Source organism: Chrysemys picta, chromosome 1 (assembly GCF_011386835.1).
Source record: "Chrysemys picta bellii isolate R12L10 chromosome 1, ASM1138683v2, whole genome shotgun sequence".
Lineage (NCBI taxonomy): Eukaryota > Metazoa > Chordata > Testudines > Emydidae > Chrysemys > Chrysemys picta.
Window position 1 is genome coordinate 98,307,230 of NC_088791.1, and position 18,647 is coordinate 98,325,876.

Here is an 18,647-nt window from a genome sequence, read left to right on the forward strand (position 1 = left end):
ATCACTCAGATAACAAGAAGTCAGACTAGCATAGTATTTGTGCTTAAAGTGCTCTTTATCTGATGCAGCAAATATCAGGCCAACAACCTTCTGCTCTCTAAGTAGCACTTCACAGATGATTAGAGAGGGGGAAAAACAGTAGCACAAACTTTCAAGTCAGAGCTCCTTTGGAAATAGCACTGAATTCTAGGTGGTGCAGCATTATCACTTCCACAGAGCTTAAGTGAATCCATACCTTGTGGTCAAGATACCCTTGTGCCTATAAATTCTCACCATAATCAGAAGGGAAGGCTGATGTTAGTGCCCTGATGTGATCTCCTGCAGTTAGAAAGCAAGCTCAGGAATTAAAATTTAGAAACCCATTAAAGGAAGAGGTGGCAGTCAGATGAATGAACGGCGGATGTCAATTGGGCGGCCTCGGCTGGGTCTGGTGGGAAATCTGTCATTGGGACCAGCTCGCCCTGGCAGCGTTGGATTTGGCCCTGGCAGAGAACCAATCGGATCATAATGTGGTCTGAATGGAGGAAACTGGCCTGGTGCCTCCCCTGGGCCAGGAATGAGCGAGTTAATTGGGTCTCCAACATATGGAAGAGTTGGTCTCTCATCATATTCTCCACCAATGATCATTGGGGGGTAGATGGAGTTAGGAGAGAATGGGTTGGGAGGGAAGGGGTTTGGATAGAATGGGCTGGGATGAAATGGAATGGGATGAGGAGGTGGGGGCAGGAACATCATGTGTCTCCATCTCAGGTTTTCCTTCTTCTGCTTTAGTTTCTTCTTGTACAGCTGCAGAAAAGAAACAAAATGGAGTTTAAAATTCGAGTAGTGCTCATTGTTCTAGCTTCACCCATACTGGATTTCCTTCACATACTTGTTACAGGCGTAGAGGGCAAGGGAGGGCTCCCTCCATGTTCTATCAGTTATTTACAATATGCACATTAATGATGCAGCTATCCATATTCAAATCACAGCAGGACTGTCCTGATTCAGCAGACTCAGACCATCCTTCTGAGCATCAGACTTTTCTGTGGAAAGGGCTCTGACTTGGTCGGTCTCTCTCTTTTTGGATTCCCATTGAATTAGAACCCAAACAATACTGATTTATTGGATTTACTTTAAACCTCCATGGCCAAATTTATCCCTGGTTTAATTCCACTGAAATTGTCAAGGTTACACCAAGGACAAATTTGGCACTTCATTTTGTGTGGTTTATGGCTGCTTTGGAATCTAAATATTTGCCTAAAATCGTCAAAGAGACACCTTAGAAATGAAATACATTAGAGACAGGGCTAATTTCCCTTATCCCCACAAAGGGTTACATACAATTACATGAATCATATTTTAAGATCCTTGGGTGAAAAGTAAAGTTTGTGCCATTATACACATTTTAGACAGGAAAACTGAGATAGTGAGCAGTTAAGTTACTTGTCCAATGTGCCACAGCAAGTCAGTGACCCCTAGTCTCTTGCTCTAATCACTAGAGGTTACTACTTCTCTAGCTGAAGAGGTCATTTCAGAATTGATAGCAACGTCTTCAAACAGGCCCTGGTATCTGAGACTCAGTCACACTGTTCTAGAACACTGCTGAGATTCTCTCTTGCCAGTCTCAAGGTCTAAAACAGCAACCCTCCTTCCTGCCAAGGACTGCATAAAGCTCCCTGCAGAGATCCTCAAATCTATTCCAGGATGTGGCCAAGGAGGGCACTAGGAGTGATGCAGTGCATTTTCTCCTGAGTGGGCTGAACATGATGTGCATATGAAGATCTCAGTTCCTTGCATTTTAGAACCTAATCTCTGCTTCCACTTAATCTCCAAGCCTGCCACTCATTCTTAAACAAGCCATGGAGATTTATCCCAAATAGAACATATACAATACCCACGTACCTCTTTCCAGTCTGTGTCACGAGGCCTAGAAGTTTGATCTGTGAAGGGGCAAAAATTAAATAAGCATTTAAAAAAAAAAATCACATTCATACCGAGATGCATAAGTAGATAGTTTTCGCGGGGTTTACAAATAAGGTAGGTAATCAGACCCTAAGCACCTTTGTATATATAAAGTCAGTATTCTTAAACTGAGACATCAGGACTCCTAGAAGATGTACCGCCAGGAGCCATTCAATCTATTCATTCTCTCTGCTTCACACCAAATTTCAAGCTCCTGTATCTATTCATCAACTACAGAAACCCTAGAAATATTGTCACTGCCAGTGTCTGTGTGTGACAGCACTTTACCTTTCAACCCATGACTGCTTAGTTTCCTAAAGAACTTCTCGAGGGATACTGGCAAAGATTTTTTCCTCTCCCCAAATTTGCAATAAAGAGCCTGAGTGTTTATAGAAACAGCTGAAAAGTAGGCGACTCAGCATCAGGTGATGGGCCAGCTCTCTATGGACCGCTAGCAAGTGTTTGGTAGATTATCAGATGCCCACAATCGAAGAATCACTGAAGGAAGCATCTGCCAGTATTATGCTTTGAACTAGCCAATATAATGATTAACTAGTCAATATAATGATTAATTAATAAATTTACTCTCCATTTTTAGGAACAGATGTAGCTGAGGAAGCCTCTTGTCAAATTCATCTTATAATAATAATATTAATAATAATATATGGAGATATACCCATCTCCTAGAACTGGAAGGGACCCTGAAAGGTCATCGAGTCCAGCCCCCTGCCTTCACTAGCAGGACCAAGTACTGATTTTTGCTCCAGATCCCTAAGTGGCCCCCTCAAGGATTAAACTCACAACCCTGGGTTTAGCAGGCCAATGCTCAAACCACTGAAGGGACCTTAGGTGGCAGACCAATTAGGGAGAAAGGGTGCATGTGGGAATCACCTCGGAAGTCCCGCAGGTACATAAATCTCCATAAAAGCTGGTCATTGGAAGCTGTGTAGAGGTCCCGGCAGACAGCAGACAGAGAGAGGAGTGAGCGGATGTCCAGAAGTCGGAAAATCCGTAGCTTCAGTTCTAGAGGAAGGACTACCAAGCCAAACACATCTGGCAGATTCAGAGCTAGAATGGGAGGTGGGGAGAAAGCAGCATTATTTGCAATAATTGAGTGTCATTCCCATCATCAAGGGGTCATTACCTGGTTTGGAAACATTTTCCCTTAAGTAATTTCCCATGGAGCTTTCAGTTGCATTACTTAACTCTGGAAGTGCTATGATGAGACTTACTTTGAGACTGGAGAGAGACACTTTCTGCACATATGTGAAGTAGACAAAATATGACTATTATAGTACTGGCTATGCTCCACACTATTGTCCCTCATAAACATAAGATGCTGTAAGGAACTACTCATGTTTCACAGACTACAAAACCGAGCAAGAGGTTGGAAAGGTAAAGGCAATATTTGTCTAATTCCAGGAATCCAAATAAACCACATTCAACAAAGAACCTCTAATCCCATGAAAACGCAACAAAATCCAAAAAATACTCCAAGAGAAATAATTTATCATTGAGTTTGTCTTCGGATTGTGAGGCTGAGATTGAGGCCTAGTCTTCACTTACCGGCTGGTCCGGCGGCACGCCATCGATGTTCTGGGATCGATTTATCGCGTCTGGTTAAGACGCGATAAATCGATCCCGGATCGATCCCGGAAGTGCTCACAGTCGGCGCCGGTACTCCAGCTCGCCGAGAGGAGTACGCGGCGTCGACGGGGGGAGACTTCCGGCCGCGTCTGGACCGCGGTAAGTTCGGACTAAGGTACTTCGAATTCAGCTACGTTATTAACGTAGCTGAATTTGCGTACCTTAGTCCGAAGTCCGGACTAAGTGGGGACCAGGCCTTAGTCTGGTAATTCCTGTATAAACAAACTATGCTTTACTATTGCCACGCAAATCACCAAGCTGGGTTACTTCACACCATTCCTTCCAACATCTCAGTAACCAACTAGTAAGCATGTCATCCCACACAAGATGTAATACTGCACAGCTTTTCCCCAGCCTGACAAAGGAACAAATAGACAGCACAGAACTTCAGCCAAGGAATTCAGCACTTTAAGCCTGGTTGCTACTTTGTCATCATCACCATGGGAAATAGTCTTTCCAGCTGTATCAGCAGTGGCATAAATCTTCAGCCCATTAAGTGAAACCCAAATGCTCTATTTAATTTGAATTACACAAGCAATTTCAGATTTTTAACAGTTTTATTAACATTTCTAAAATTAGAAGATGACTAATTTAATATCTTTAGAACTAGGAATATTTATTCTTACTCTCTATGTAGCCAGCACTTAGGTTATTCATAACTCTTTCTATGTAGGTCTTTGGATATATCCCAACTGATAACATACCAGTTCCTTTTACTGATGTTACCTTGTCGGGCAGCAGCCAGAAGAGGGTACACCAGCTGGTCTTTAAAGAGACGGGATAGTTTCTGAAGATCTTTGTATACCCCTCCAACATTTTCTTCTATCAAAATAAGAAGACAGAGTTTAACTTCAACAAGTTGTTATGCAACATACAAGGCGGAGAGGTTTATGGGTTACATTTTGTGTACAAACAGAACTCTACAGTTCATGAAAGTTTTCATTTTTCATATGAAAGAAACAACAAAGTAAAATACTTTATTTGGGATGGACCAGAATAAGAGAACAGGCACTGAAACCTGACCAAATCTATAGCAGGGTGAAAGAAACAAAGCTAAGAATCCTGGCTGATGTATTATTGTTTCCATTACAGTAGTGCGATGGAACCTCAATCAAGGATCAGATACCCTCTGTGTTAGGTAATGTTTTCACCCCTCAGCTCATAGAGAGCAAGTAGAATAGTTTGAGAAAAGGATGGAGTTTCAGCCTTCAGTTGGGAGTTCCTTGCATTTCTGAGATTGAATACAGACTCTTTTGTAACTACGTATTTTTCTCCTTTAAATTATCTCCAACAATCCAAAAATCAGACATTTAAATATATAATCAGTTTTAAAAACAAAAAACCACTCCGTAGTCCTATCAAGACTTAAAAGTTTCTTAGCAGATCACAATCCAGAGGACCAGGTCAGTAATTAAGAAGCGTTGCCACCACAGTAATAATGTAATGGACCAAGTCCATAGCATATATTCATAAGTAGCCAAGTGTTATCCTTTTGCATTTAGAGACATCAAGAGTTTTTCAAATGAAATTTGCTTACAGACTCTTAACACTTTTGCCAGATTTTAGCCACAGAGCAGGCATATATGCTTGAATTGTTAACCTGACTAATGAGGGGCTGACAGGAATGGTTGCCCATTCTCTCATTGCAGCAACAAAAGAAAAAGGTGCTGCTATGATCTTGGCTACACTTCACTGTTTAGCTATCCTTCTGTAGCCTTTTCAATAAAGTCCCAGGATCTGGGACTACCCAGGATGCAGTACATGGGGGAGGGATAGCTCAGTGGTTTGAGCATTGGCCTGTTAAACCCAGGGTTGTGAGCTCAATCCTTGAGGGGGCCACTTAGAGGGATCTGGGGCAAAATCAGTACTTGGTCCTGCTAGCGAAGGCAGGGGGCTGGACTCGATGACCTTTCAGGGTCCCTTCCAGTTCTATGAGATAGGCATATCTCCATATATTTACAGTAAAGTGCAGCTACTGGCAACAAAGCAGTCATGTGTACTTTAGAGTACAAAACAGAGTCAGACCTGTGCTAATGTAAAATCCAGATCTTTTGCATTGGATGTTTCCCTAATTTTGGCATCCTGGACTCATCTAAGTGGTCAGCACACACTTTCTAACAGGAACAACATTTACAATAATTGCAATACCATAAAGACAGAGCCTAAGTTAGCCACACTGAACCCCCCAATTCCCACAAAAAGAGAAAACAAAACCAATGAGTCCTGGATGGTTCACCATTGCTGCCTTAGAAACACCTATATACATCCATATATTTAGTTAGAAGCCCCATGAAAAAGAAGAGGCCTCATGGCCTCTCAAGGTTCTTCACTTACCTTGCTAATCTAGGAAATTCAAGTAATCTTAACAGCAAAATTCTACTTAGTGGCCACCCTTCTGTATTCCTTTTTCCTCACAGCTAGCTGCTTCATGAACTGGTGGTCACCCACCTTCTCTTATCACCACCTTTGGCATCTCAGGCCTCTCTGTCAAATGTTTGCTGTCTATGTTAGTCCCCTCCCTCACTTTTCAGGCTGGCTGTTTTCTAAAGAGCCGCATTCTAAATACCTGATTCCTGAAAGCAAGTGAAGGATGTTGGCAACAGCTGCAGTCTCTTCACACTTTTAATCTCGTTGTTGATTTTTAATGTTGCTGCAAATGCGAAAGAAAGAAACGAACATGTTGAGAGGCTACAGAGACCATCTCATTACTACCTTATCCTTGGAAATAGTTTAGTTTTCCTTTTCCCATTCTCCTTCCCAGAAAGGGGGGAGAGGAACTGGACGCATACAATTCTGATAAGCAGATAGCTAAACCCATTTTACCTCCCCAAAAAATAAATATATGCAAAATAGCATAGAGAAGAGAAAGATCAGTTACCTATAGCAGGTTATCGGTTGAAATAGTCATAACAAAGGTAAGAGGTGGCAGTGATACACCATGAACCATTATTTCTAACAAGGTCATTAAATCAACTGTAGCAAGGAGTCTTTGCTCCTGTTCACTAGATGAACACTGTACACAAGGTAGTCAGTGCACTGCCCCTCTGCATCATAAATTCAAGCGAGCAATTCCCCTGACTTGGCCAAAGGATTAGATTTAAATCCTGGACAGTGAGACATGCTTCATCGCATATCCTGAGAGAGCCTAAGTGCTTATGCACGCTGTCTTGGATTTTTTTAAATGTATATGTACTTTCCATTGAAGTGCACATTTCTGTATCTGAGGTTAGAATCAAGCCCAGAAGTAACACTGCCTCTGCAAAATGTGGAAGTGTCCAAAATGATGAGTAAATTAGGACAAAAAATACTCCAAATAACCTGGAAATCATTTTAAGAGAAAGAAATGGCACTAATTTTCTGGAATTAATAGTTCTGGTGAACTGAAAATGTGGAATGAAGCTTAGGGATGTTGCTAAAGTGACTGCTTGCTGAATAAATACGTCTGGAACTTGTCTGTGACCTTTACAAATAGCATGTGATACAAAAAAGACATATCAGTAATACTGCTAATCCCATTACATCTATTTTAACACCTTGTATCGTACGTCACAAGTTCCCATGAGTCGAAAGAAGGAACACACAGGTTTGCCAACATGCTAATCAAAAGTGAACACTTGAGCTGGCTCAGTATTTGTTAGTCTCTAAGGTGCCACATGTACTCCTGTTCTTTTTGCGGATACAGACTAACACGGCTGCTACTCTGAAACTAGCCATGGGGTATTGCTCTGTATTGATAGGGGGAGACCTGGGATCGCCACCTAGGCAAGAAGGAGCCAAGCACATTCAGAACCAGGAGGGAGCACCTTTTGTTGCTCATTTGATTAAGCTAAAGATTCAAAGGAAGTCTAGTCCCATCTTCCCTTGCTGGAAAATGGTAGCTGTGATGTAGCACCACAAAGGGGGGGGGGGGTGATTCCAGAGGGGAAAAGGATGAAGTAGCTTCATATATATATATATATATATATATATATATATATATATATGGGGTAAAAAAAAAAAAAGAAAAGTCAGATCCCAGAGACATTTCTAATGCCTGGCACAGTTACCATTAATGACAATAAGATCTCCCAAAGGCACACAGGTCAGAGCAGCAGAGCCATCTTCACAGAGGGGATGAGTGTACTGCAGTTTATAAACGCCTCCACTTCTCCATTTCTCAGGCATAGATACTGCCTTTGCTTCAGTCCCCTGACAGTAAATGAAAAGATAAATAACACTGCATTCCTGAGCAATCTGACCAAGGCTGAGAAGAACTAAATTAAAACATTAACAGCTACTCAAATCCCAACAAATGTGTGTGTGTGACAGAATAATTAATATGTCTGCTCTACAGAGACAGACTACTTAGTGGTGTAATGTGGCATAAAGGTTTTATCAGCATAAGCTTGGGATGGCCACATTAACATACTTCTAGCTTCACTGCTTGTGAATATACAAGTCATCTTAAACTCGTATCAATAAAACTTTTATATCACAATTCACCATATATTCAGTACATGCCACAGGCTGCAGAAAATTAATATTAAGAATGTTTTAAGAAAGGCTGTTGGGACAATTTTCACCTCTCTCCCAGTGAAGCCAGGTGCCTTTGTCTTCATGAATCCATGTTTATTATGTACACATTACTGGTCTGACTATATATATTTCACACACATACAGACACACACTGTTAAAAGAACATTAAGGTTACAAAGTCAAGCACTCAAAAGTTAGGGAATGCTAGAATTAAGAGGCCTGTGCAACCTTAATTGGGCCCTTCTGTGCATATGAATGATGATTCAATCTTTAATTGCATGATCATATACTATATTTTCAACAGGAGCCCTGCCTCATTCAGTGCATAGGATGGACAGTACTCACTGAACAAACAGCTAATCAATATTGTTTTTCCCTCACTGAACAATACATGGCCCCAAGCCTTATTTACTATACATTATTCAAACTCTGCTCTGATGATAGAATTATTAATTTCCTCATGGGCTTTTCTATATGGCTCTCATTACTATAGTATCTGTGTGCTTCACTCCATTTGTTTCCTCACAATTTTGTGCTGCAGCCTCAATTGCTACTTCCAAGACTGCTGGCTGAGCTAAAGAGACATAGCTCACAGTGGCTATGACTAGTGCATGCTAAAACTAATAGCCCAGGGAAGGAGGGGAAATGCTCATCACATGCAGAGATATGAACTTCTTAGCCACAGTAACTATCATCTGAGGGGAACACCAATGAAACTGTCAAATTGTGGTGGGAGAGGATTGTAACAATCCATGGTTATAAATCCTGTTCCCGTATATATAAAAGGAACTCATTATTCCAAATTAGAAGGAAGGCAGGCAGGCAATATACAATGCTGATATGAAAGACATATTATTCCTTTGTGGATGCCAAGAGGGGCAAGGGAGGAGTACACAAAAATTATTGATAACTGAATACAGAATGATATAAATGCATACATTCTCCATTTCTAGGAACTGAATTTAAACATTATCTCCCATAGCCAAAAATAAGTAGCTAACACCCTCCCCCTTTCCAGTCAAACAGGGAGTCCAAGGATTAAATAGACATGTAGACTGGACTACTGTCTCACTCTTAGAGATTGTATCACTCTTTCATCATTGAGGCATGTTGGCAAGATAAACTAGGGAAGCTGGTACTTCAGCTGCCCATGCTGCTGAGAGGGATGTATAGTAGATCTTTAAGCACAGACACATGAAGAACAATATTCCAGATATTCCTATTTTTCTCCTACTAAGTGGGAGGTTTCTCTTCCAGTTTTGCACTTACCTGTGGTACATAACCTGTCTCCATCATGAGAAGATGTACCAGAACTATCAAGGCATCGTTGGCACTGGTACATTCAGCAGAATGGTAGAGGGTCTCCAGGGAGTGTGGCACTTCCCCATCCACAGCTTCACTGCACAGCATTGGCTCAGAAGGATAAGAACCTGTACCCTCCTCCAGATCAACGGCATCTGGGACTAGCCCGGAAGCAAACTCTAAGCTGGATCCTGCCTTAAAGGGAAAGTAATAAAAACAAGGTGGCATTCAGAAACTTATACCTACATGAATTGTTTTGATAATCCTGCTAGCCCTTCCAGTCTTCTTTCAGCTGTGAAGCTCTGATTTGGGGGTACATACTGGTCAGTCACTCAGAATTGCTGTGCAGAGCTCAGAAGGATACTACTTTTGAATGATAACTTTTCTCAAATATAAGAGGGGTTTTCTTGCATTACAACACAAAGCAACCTCGAAGAGATAGACTATCTTGGGGTTAGGGCAGTGGACTTGATTCAATTCTTGGCTCTCTCATAGACTTCCTGTGTGATCTTCACCAAGTCACTTAATCTCTGTGCTCAGTTTCCCATCTGTAAAATGGGACTACTACTACTTTTGTCTGTTTTGTCTATTTGTAATACAGGCGCTTCAGAGCAGCGTCTTTCTATTATGTGTGATAAATGTTCTACCTACAATGGGCTTACATGCACTACTGTACTACAAATAAATAATGTATTAAAGCACCATGAAGATTCTTACAGCAGCTACAGGGGCACAACTCTACACAGTATGGCATCACCATTTGTCAAAATTCAAGGCAGCTGACCAAAAATGACAAGACTAAGACTGGTCCAGAATGCCTAAGATTCTTTGTAAATGAAATTATTCCCAGCCCCTTAGATCTACTTCTCAAAAGAGTGCCCCCCCCCAAAAAAACCCCACAAAGGTTGGTGGCCTCACCACACTTTCTCGTCTACTAAGATGGCCCTAAAGTCAGACATTCAGATTTTATAACATATAGTATGATTAAATATCCCCTCAAAACTGCCTGAGATAAAATTCAAAAGAAGCAATTTAAACTGTTTTTCAAATTTTTATACTTCTTCAGCTTTGTGGCACATAAAGGAGTACATGGAAACTTGCTCTCCACCTTTTCCTAAATTTTGGGAGGAAAGCCTACTGCAAAGAAGGAAGAAATTTTATCTTAGACACATGAAATAAGTATAACTATATGATTTCCTCCCTCACCTCTTAATTTATATTAAGGTTTATTTTTCAAGTTTTTACATTGGTGGCCACAAAGATTGTAACAAGATGCTCTACATTTCTGTGTTTTAAAATATAGTTTTGTGTTTTGGAACCAATCCTAAAGTGACACATTTCTTAAAATGAAACTGTTCCTGCAGAATATTCCACTTCATGACAAACTCTTTAAACCATGGACACTATTTCAACTGATTACAAAATTGCTCTCTCCTCCAGTGGAATGGCTGAATGGCTTGGTTCAGGGCTTAGGGGAGAAAAAGGGAGAACACCGACATACTCTTGTGGCAAGTATCAGAAGTGTCTTTTTAAAAGGAGACTGTGGAGGTGGGAGAAAAACTCACTCCTAGCGCCCTTGAAAAGGGTGTGTTTCTGCAGAAATCTAATTAGCAAAATCTAGAGATATGTAAAGGACTCAAATGGAGTTTGAAACACCTTAGAACCACTTAACGTTTCTGACATGCATAAGGCTTAATAGCTTATAAACAGAGACAGTAATAGACAGATAAGTGATTGACCATACACCAGGCAAGCACCTAGAACTATAATACTTCAAGGATGCTCCCTATTATAAAGTCTCGCAACCAGCACTCAATGTGCTGTCTCCTCTTGTTTCCCGGTCTGTGTATCTCAGCCCTGGTCTACACTACGAGTTTAGGTCGACTTTAGCAGGGTTAAATCAAATTAAGCCTGGACACGTCCACACGACGAAGCCCTTTCTTTCAACTTAAAGGGCCCTTTAAACCGGTTTCTTTACTCCACCTCCGACGAGGGGATTAGCGCTAAAATCGGCCTTTGCGGGTCAGATTTGGGGTAGTGTGGACGGAATTTGACGTTATTGGCCTCCGGGAGCTATCCCACAGTGCTTCATTGTGACCGCTCTGGACAGCACTCTCAACTCAGATGCACTGACCAGGTAGACAGGAAAAGCCCGGCGAACTTTTGAATTTCATTTCCTGTTTGCCCAGCGTGAAGAGCACAGGTGACCACGCAGAGCTCATCAGCACAGGTAACCATGATGGAGTCCCATGATTGCAAAAGAGCTCCAGCATGGACAGAATGGGAGGTACAAGATCTGCTCACCATATGGGGAGACGACGAATTAGTGCTAGCTGAACTCCGTAGCAGTAAAAGAAATGGCAAAATATTAGAAAAGGTCTCAAAGGCCATGAAGGACAGAGGCCATAACAGGGACGCACAGCAGTGCCACGTGAAAATTAAGGAGCTAAGGCAAGCCTACCACAAAGCCAGAGAGGCAAACGGAAGGTCTGGGGCAGAGCCGCAAACATGCCGCTTCTACGCGGAGCTGCATGCCATTCTAGGGGGTGCAGCCACCACTACCCCAACCGTGTGCTTTGACTCCATCAATGGAGAAACACACAACAGGGAAGCGGGTTCGGGTACGCGGAAGAAGATGATGATGATGAAGACAATGAAGATGGCTCACAGCAAGGAAGCAGAGAAACCGGTTTCCCCAACAGCCAGGATATGTTTATCACCCTGGACCTGGAACCAGTAACCCCCGAACTCACCCAAGGCGTGCTCCCAGACCTTGAGGACACACAAGGGACCTCTGGTGAGTGTACCTTTGTAAATATCACACATGGTTTAAAAGCGTGTTTAATGATTAATGATTAATTTGCCCTGGCAATCGTGGCCAGTACAGCTACTGGAAAAGTCTGTTAACGTGTATGGGGATGGAGCGGAAATCCTCCAGGGACATCTCCAGAAAGCTCTCCTTCATGTACTCCCAAAGCCTTTGCAAAAGGTTTCTGGGGAGGGCTGCCTTATCCCGTCCGCCATGGTAGGACACTTTACCACGCCAGGCCAGTAGCACGTAGTCTGGAATCATTGCATAACAAAGCATGGCAGCGTATGGTCCCGGTGTTTGCTGGCATGCAGACAACATCCATTCCTTATCTCTCTTTGTTATCCTCAGGAGAGTGATATCATTCACGGTCACCTGGTTGAAATGGGGTGATTTTATTAAGGGGACATTCAGAGGTGTCCGTTCCTGCTCGGCTGAACAGAAATGTTCCCCGCTGTTAGCCACGCGGTGGGGGGGGAGGGGTGAAGGGATCATCCCAGAGAATTGGGTGAGTGTGGGGGGGAGTGGTAGTTGGGTTTGTGCTGCATGTTAACCCAGAAACCCCAACCCCTCCTTTTACATTGCAAACCCATTTTAAATGGCCAACCCAACAGGTCCTTGGTATGGAAAATGAGGGCGCTACTGTTTGAAACCATTCCCACATGTTATGAGGGTTAAAAGAGCCAAAAGACTGTGGCTTACCATGGCTGCCTGCAAGCCGAATTCCGCTGCCTGGCACTGCGTGAGTGATCTCTCACACCAAACCGGCAGGCCCTCAATATAAGAGGGATGAACAGAGCAAGTGGCGGGCTAAAGATGATAGGTGGCGTCAGCTTGCAGACAGAAGGCAAGAGTCGATGCTCCGGCTGCTGGAGCATCAAACTGATATGCTCCAGCATATGGTTGAGCTGCAGGAAAGGCAGCAGGAGCAGAGACCGCTGCTACAGCCCCTGTGTAACCAACAGCCCTCCTCCCCAAGTCCCATTGCCTCCTCACCCAGACGCCCAAGAACACGGTGGGGGGGCCTCCGGCCACCCAGTCACTCCACCCCAGATGATTGCCCGAGCATCGGAAGGCTGGCCTTCAATAAGTGTTAAAGTTTTAAAGCTTTAAACTGCAGTGTGTCCTTTTCCTTCCCTCCTCCCCCACCCCTGTCGGGCTACCTTGGCAATTATCCCCCTAATTGTGTGATGAATTAATAAAGAATGCATGAATGTGAAGTAACAATGACTTTATTGCCTCTGCAAGCGGTGCTCGAAGTGGGTAGGGGAGGGTGGGGTGGTTGGTTTACAGGTGTGGGGGGGGCAGAGGGTTCATCAAGGAGAAACAAACAGAAGTTTCACACCGTAGCCTGGCCAGTCACAAAACTCGTTTTCAAAGCTTCTCTGATGCACACCGCGCCCTACTGTACTCTTCTAACCGCCTTGGTGTCTGGCTGCGCGTAATCAGCAGCCAGGTGATTTGTCTCAACCTCCCACCCCGCCATAAATGTCTCCCCCTTACTCTCATAGATATTGTGGAGCGCACAGCAAGCAGCAATAACAATGGGGATATTCTTTTCGCTGAGGTCTGAGCGAGTCAGTAAGCTGTGCCAGCGCGCTTTTAAATGTCCAAATGCACATTCCACCACCATTCGGCACTTGCTCAGCCTGTAGTTGAACAGGTCCTGACTACTGTCCAGGCTGCCTGTGTACGGCTTCATGAGCCATGGCATTAAGGGGTAGGCTGGGTCCCCAAGGATCACGATAGGCATTTCAACATTCCCAACGGTTATTTTCTGGTCCGGGAAGAAAGTCCCTTCCTCCAGCTTTCGAAACAGACCAGAGTGCATGAAGACGCGAGCATCATGTACCTTTCCCGGCCATCCCACGTTGATGTTGGTGAAACGTCCCTTGTGATCCACCAGGGCTTGAAGCAGTATTGAAAAGTACCCCTTGCAGTTTATGTACTCGGTGGCTTGGTGCTCCGGTGACAAGATAGGGATATGGGTTCTGTCTATCACCCCACCACAGTTTGGGAATCCCATTGCAGCAAAGCCATTCACTATGGCCTGCACGTTTCCCAGAGTCACTACCCTTGATATCACCAGGTCTTTGATTGCCCTGGCAACTTGGATCACAGCAGCCCCCACAGTAGATTTGCCCACTCCAAACTGATTCCCGACTGACCGGTAGCTGTCTGGCGTTGCAAGCTTCTACAGGGCTTTCGCCACTCGCTTCTCAACTGTGAGGGCTGCTCTCATCCTGGTATTCTGGCGCTTCAGGGCAGGGGAAACCAAGTCACAAAGTTCCATGAAAGTGCCCTTACGCATGCGAAAGTTTCACAGCCACTGGGAATCATCCCAGACCTGCAACACGATGCGGTCCCACCAGTCTGTGCTTGTTTCCCGGGCCCAGAATCGGCGTTCCACGGCTTGAACTTGCCCCAGTAACACCATGATTTGCACATTGCTGGGGCCCATACCTTGTGTGAGGGCTGTATCCATGTCAATCTCCTCATCACTCTCGTCGCTGCGCTGCAATTGCCTCCTCGGCTGGTCCTGGTTTTGCTTTGGCATGTCCTGGCTCTGCATATACTCCAGGACAATGCGCGTGGTGTTCATAGTGCTCATAATTGCCGCAGTGATCTGAGCGGGCTCCATGATCCCAGTGCTATGGCGTCTGGTCTGAAAAAAGGCGCGAAACTGACGGAGGGAGGGAAGGAGGGACGACTGACGACATGGCGTACAGGTACAGGGAATTAAAATCAACAAAGGTGGCTGTGCATCAGGGAGAAACACAAACAACTGTCACACAGAATGGCCCCCCCAAAGATTGAACTCAAAACCCTGGGTTTAGCAGACCGTTGATTTCACGGAGGGAGGGGGAAGCAAATGAATACATCTATTTTTTACATCTTAAGCTGGCAGCAGACGGTGCAGCATGACTGATAGCCCTCAGCATCTTCTGGGTGCTTGGCAGAAGATACTGTACTACGATTGCTAGTCATCATCGTCAAGACGGTTCAACAGGACTGCCAGAAGCACTGAGTCTCCAGGAGACAAAGCATGTCTGCCCAGGTGCCTCTGATTGAACTGGAATACGACCGTGACGGATATCAATCTTAATACACCATCTACTGCAAAAGGGAAGGGGCTGCTGCTGTGTAGCAATGCAGCCACACGTCTGCCAGCACCCAGATAGCCGATGAAGGCTACCAGTCATACTGCACCGTCTACTGCCAAAAGGCAATTAGCTGCTGCTGTGTAGCAATGCAGTACCACGTCTGCCGGCACCCAGGTGACATATGGTGATGGTGAGCTGAGCTGAGCGGGCTCCATGCTTGCTGTGGTATGTTGTCTGCACAGGTAACCCAGGTAAAAAGGCGCGAATCGATTGTCTGCCATTGCTCTGACGGAGGGGGAGGGGCCTGACGGCATGTACCCAGAACCCCCCGCGACACTGTTTTGCAGCATCAGGCATTGGGATCTCAACCCAGAATTCCAATGGGCGGCAGAGACTGCGGGAACTGTGGGATAGCTACCCAAAGTGCAACGCTCCAGAAGTCGACGCTAGCCTCGGTACTGTGGACGCGGTCCGCCAGCTTCATGCACTTAGAGCATTTTATGTGGGGACACACACAATCGACTATATAAAACCAATATCTATAAAACCGGCTTCTATAAATTCGACCTAATTTCGTAGTGTAGACATACCCTTAGTCCTTAAGTACTTACCATATCATCACTCTTCTGAGCATCAGTCTGAGCTTTATGGTCTTCACATGGCCCATTCTGCCTTTCTTTTTCTGGACTGTTGGCTTGACTGTGGCTGGTGGTCAAGGTGGACAGTTCGTGATTATTCTGGAGTGGGGGAGGAGGAGGTGAAGATAAGGATGGGGGTAATATGGGTGCTGTATTGGTCTCATCCAGTAACAAACATATCATATCTCCAGAAACTATCCCATATGAAGCCAAGGTCTCATGGTCTCCAGTGAGGGCATCTTTGTTGTTCAATGTTATTGCAAACTGGGTATCAGAACTGCAAAGAGATAGAAAAAACCACAAGGCCATGTCTGGTAGGATCAGTTTAAGTCATACATTCAGATTACACAAATGTATGGTGTGATTATTAAATGGTTTTGTTAAACCTAAGTACCGGTCTGATTAGTCACATGCCCAAAGAAGCACTGGGAAAATAAACGATGGGCACAGTATAAAACCAAGATACAGGTTAAAGTGATTTTTTGAACCTCTCTCTCTTTGTTATGTTTGTTTTAACTAACTAAATCACAGAACCTAGAAATCTTGGATAGGTTTAAACCTCCATCTCTGAAAAACAGGTAACTGCCTCTGTCTGCAATGAACCTTATAAACACATTCTAGGAAGCAGCCAATTGCCCCCAAAACTAACACTAGCTTCAGTAGCTTTAGGTCAAAGATTTTAAATGAATCACTGGGGCAGAGTATATTTAAAATAGTTAATTCCTGAAAATATTTCTATGCAAATATCCTTTAGCTTGCTCAATGTGAAGGTCTTTGGGCAAGACCTTGCAAAACAAAGTCTTCCCAGAGACAAAGATTCCATGACATTTTAATAAGATTAATGGTTTGTCCTGATGTCTTAGGACAGGGGTTCTCAAACTGGGGGTCAGGACCCCTCAGGGGGTCTCGAGGATATTACATAGGGGGTCACGAGCTGTCAGCCTCCACCCCAAACCCTGCTTTGCCTCCAGCATTTATAACAATGTTAAATATCTTTAAAAGTGTTTTTAATGTATATGGGGGGGTGGGGTCGCACTCAGAGGCTTGCTTTGTGAAAGGGGTCACCTGTACAAAAGTTTGAGAACCACTGTCTTTGGACAAGCTCCCCCTCCCCATGCTGTTGTGCAGCATGCATCGTGCTGCTAGCACATGTATATACCGCTTGTGAAGCACTCTGGGATCCTTCAGAATGAATATGAAATATATACACACGAAAACATGAATGCAAATATTTTGTTGCGGTTAGCCTGTTGAAGAAGTTCATTTTTTATTTTTAAAAATCATTTAATAGCTTTTAGTCTCCTGTAAACAAAATCACGAGCCTTTCACACACAAATCTTTTCATGATTGCTGACACACAGAGCCCCCTCTAGGAGAAGGCTATATAGCCATACTCTAGCAGCTTGTGTCACACAGAGGAAAAGTTCAATTTTGGTCCATAAAAGTTGTACAATCGGAACTGAGTTGAGCATTTCAGAGGGGTGTTTGAGAATAACTTTCACTTTTTGCAAACTCTCTACTGCCTCTTTCATTTCATTTCCATTTTGGTGCTGTGGGATAAATGAAACCGAAAGCTAGGAATCCGATGACTAAACACGGGGCATTTTATCCTCTTTTACTTCTGACACGTGATTTTTTTGGCGAACGGTTCGGAAGTGACAGCTCTGGATCACGTACAATCCTATTGCCCACAGCTCGGGCGCCGCAGCGGGGTAATCTCCCAGCCTGTGCCTCAGCCGAGGGAGGGCGGAACCCCCAGACAGGGTAGTAGCGGCCCGAGGCCTGGCCACAGCGTTGCCAACCCCAAGTGCCCAAAACTCATGAGCCAGGCCCCACAAAACCATGCGAGGGTCCGAACCGTTCAGGCGGGACCCGGCCGCTGCGCGGGCGTGTGCCCTTGGCAGGCGCTGCGCTGCGCCTGCTGCGGGCTGTTCTCCGCGGCCAGGCGGGCTAGGAGCGCGACTGCACCGCCCCAGCGCCCCACGGGCTCTACGGGAACCAGGATTCTCGGGATAAACCCCCGAGGCCTGGAAACGCTGCAGCCGGGCCTGGGGCCCGCTGCGCTGACAGTCACCCTCGCCCTTTCCCCGCGGCCTCGGGACGCTGCCCGCGGGGGGAGCGCCGTGCCCAGCAGCACCACACACCGGGCACCTCAGGAGAAGCCCCGCCCCCGGGGGCAGCAAGTTCCCCCGCAGGCGGGCCTGGGCAAGATGGCTGGGTCAGAGGCACAGGGCACGGCCCCGCCCCCCCGCACTGCATGGTACTGGCCGGCTGCTACCTGCCGGCCTCGGGATGGCCGCGTCCCCCTCCCCCTCCTTGCGCTACCTGTAGCCCCAAGTGGGCAGCAGGGCCTGGCACAGGTGCGCGCGCAGCTCCCCCAGCGTTGGCTCCGCCCCCTGCATCTCGAGCGGGGCCGTCCGCTTATGCATCCGGACCCGAAGCTTCATGGCGGCAGCGGCTCCTCGCTCCCCCGTCAGGCTCTGCTCTGCCCGCTCGGTGTTGGCGACGGCGGTGGCGCGGGGGCTGCTGGGGATTGTTGTTGTTTTGGTTGGTGAAGCATCACCTCGCTCCATGGGAGCCCGGCCCCGCCCCTAGGTGTTCATGGGGGCGGCCCCCGCCCAGCTCTCCCCACCAACGGTAACGCTGAGGGGCGATGAGTCGGCGCTCACCGCAGCACCTGCGCACTTC

The 18,647-nt window shown here is 45.4% G+C and overlaps 1 protein-coding gene across 2 annotated transcripts; it reads right to left on the reverse strand.

Moving 5' to 3' along the window:
- Nucleotides 1-36: 36 nt before the first annotated feature.
- On the reverse strand, nucleotides 37-18,532 carry FBXO7 (F-box protein 7). Of its 2 annotated transcripts, XM_065581513.1 has the most exons (9): nucleotides 18,285-18,532; nucleotides 15,933-16,236; nucleotides 9,376-9,603; nucleotides 7,638-7,779; nucleotides 6,158-6,241; nucleotides 4,318-4,413; nucleotides 2,836-3,012; nucleotides 1,885-1,922; nucleotides 37-786 (listed from the first exon to the last, which is right to left on the reverse strand). In XM_065581513.1, the coding sequence occupies exons 1-9, from the start codon at nucleotides 18,530-18,532 to the stop codon at nucleotides 382-384; spliced, it is 1,722 nt and encodes a 573-aa protein (XP_065437585.1). In that variant the 3' UTR covers nucleotides 37-381. The 2 variants fall into 2 exon arrangements, with proteins under 2 accessions (XP_065437585.1, XP_065437591.1); XM_065581519.1 differs by lacking the exon at nucleotides 6,158-6,241.
- Between the last annotated feature and the right edge of the window lie 115 nt (nucleotides 18,533-18,647).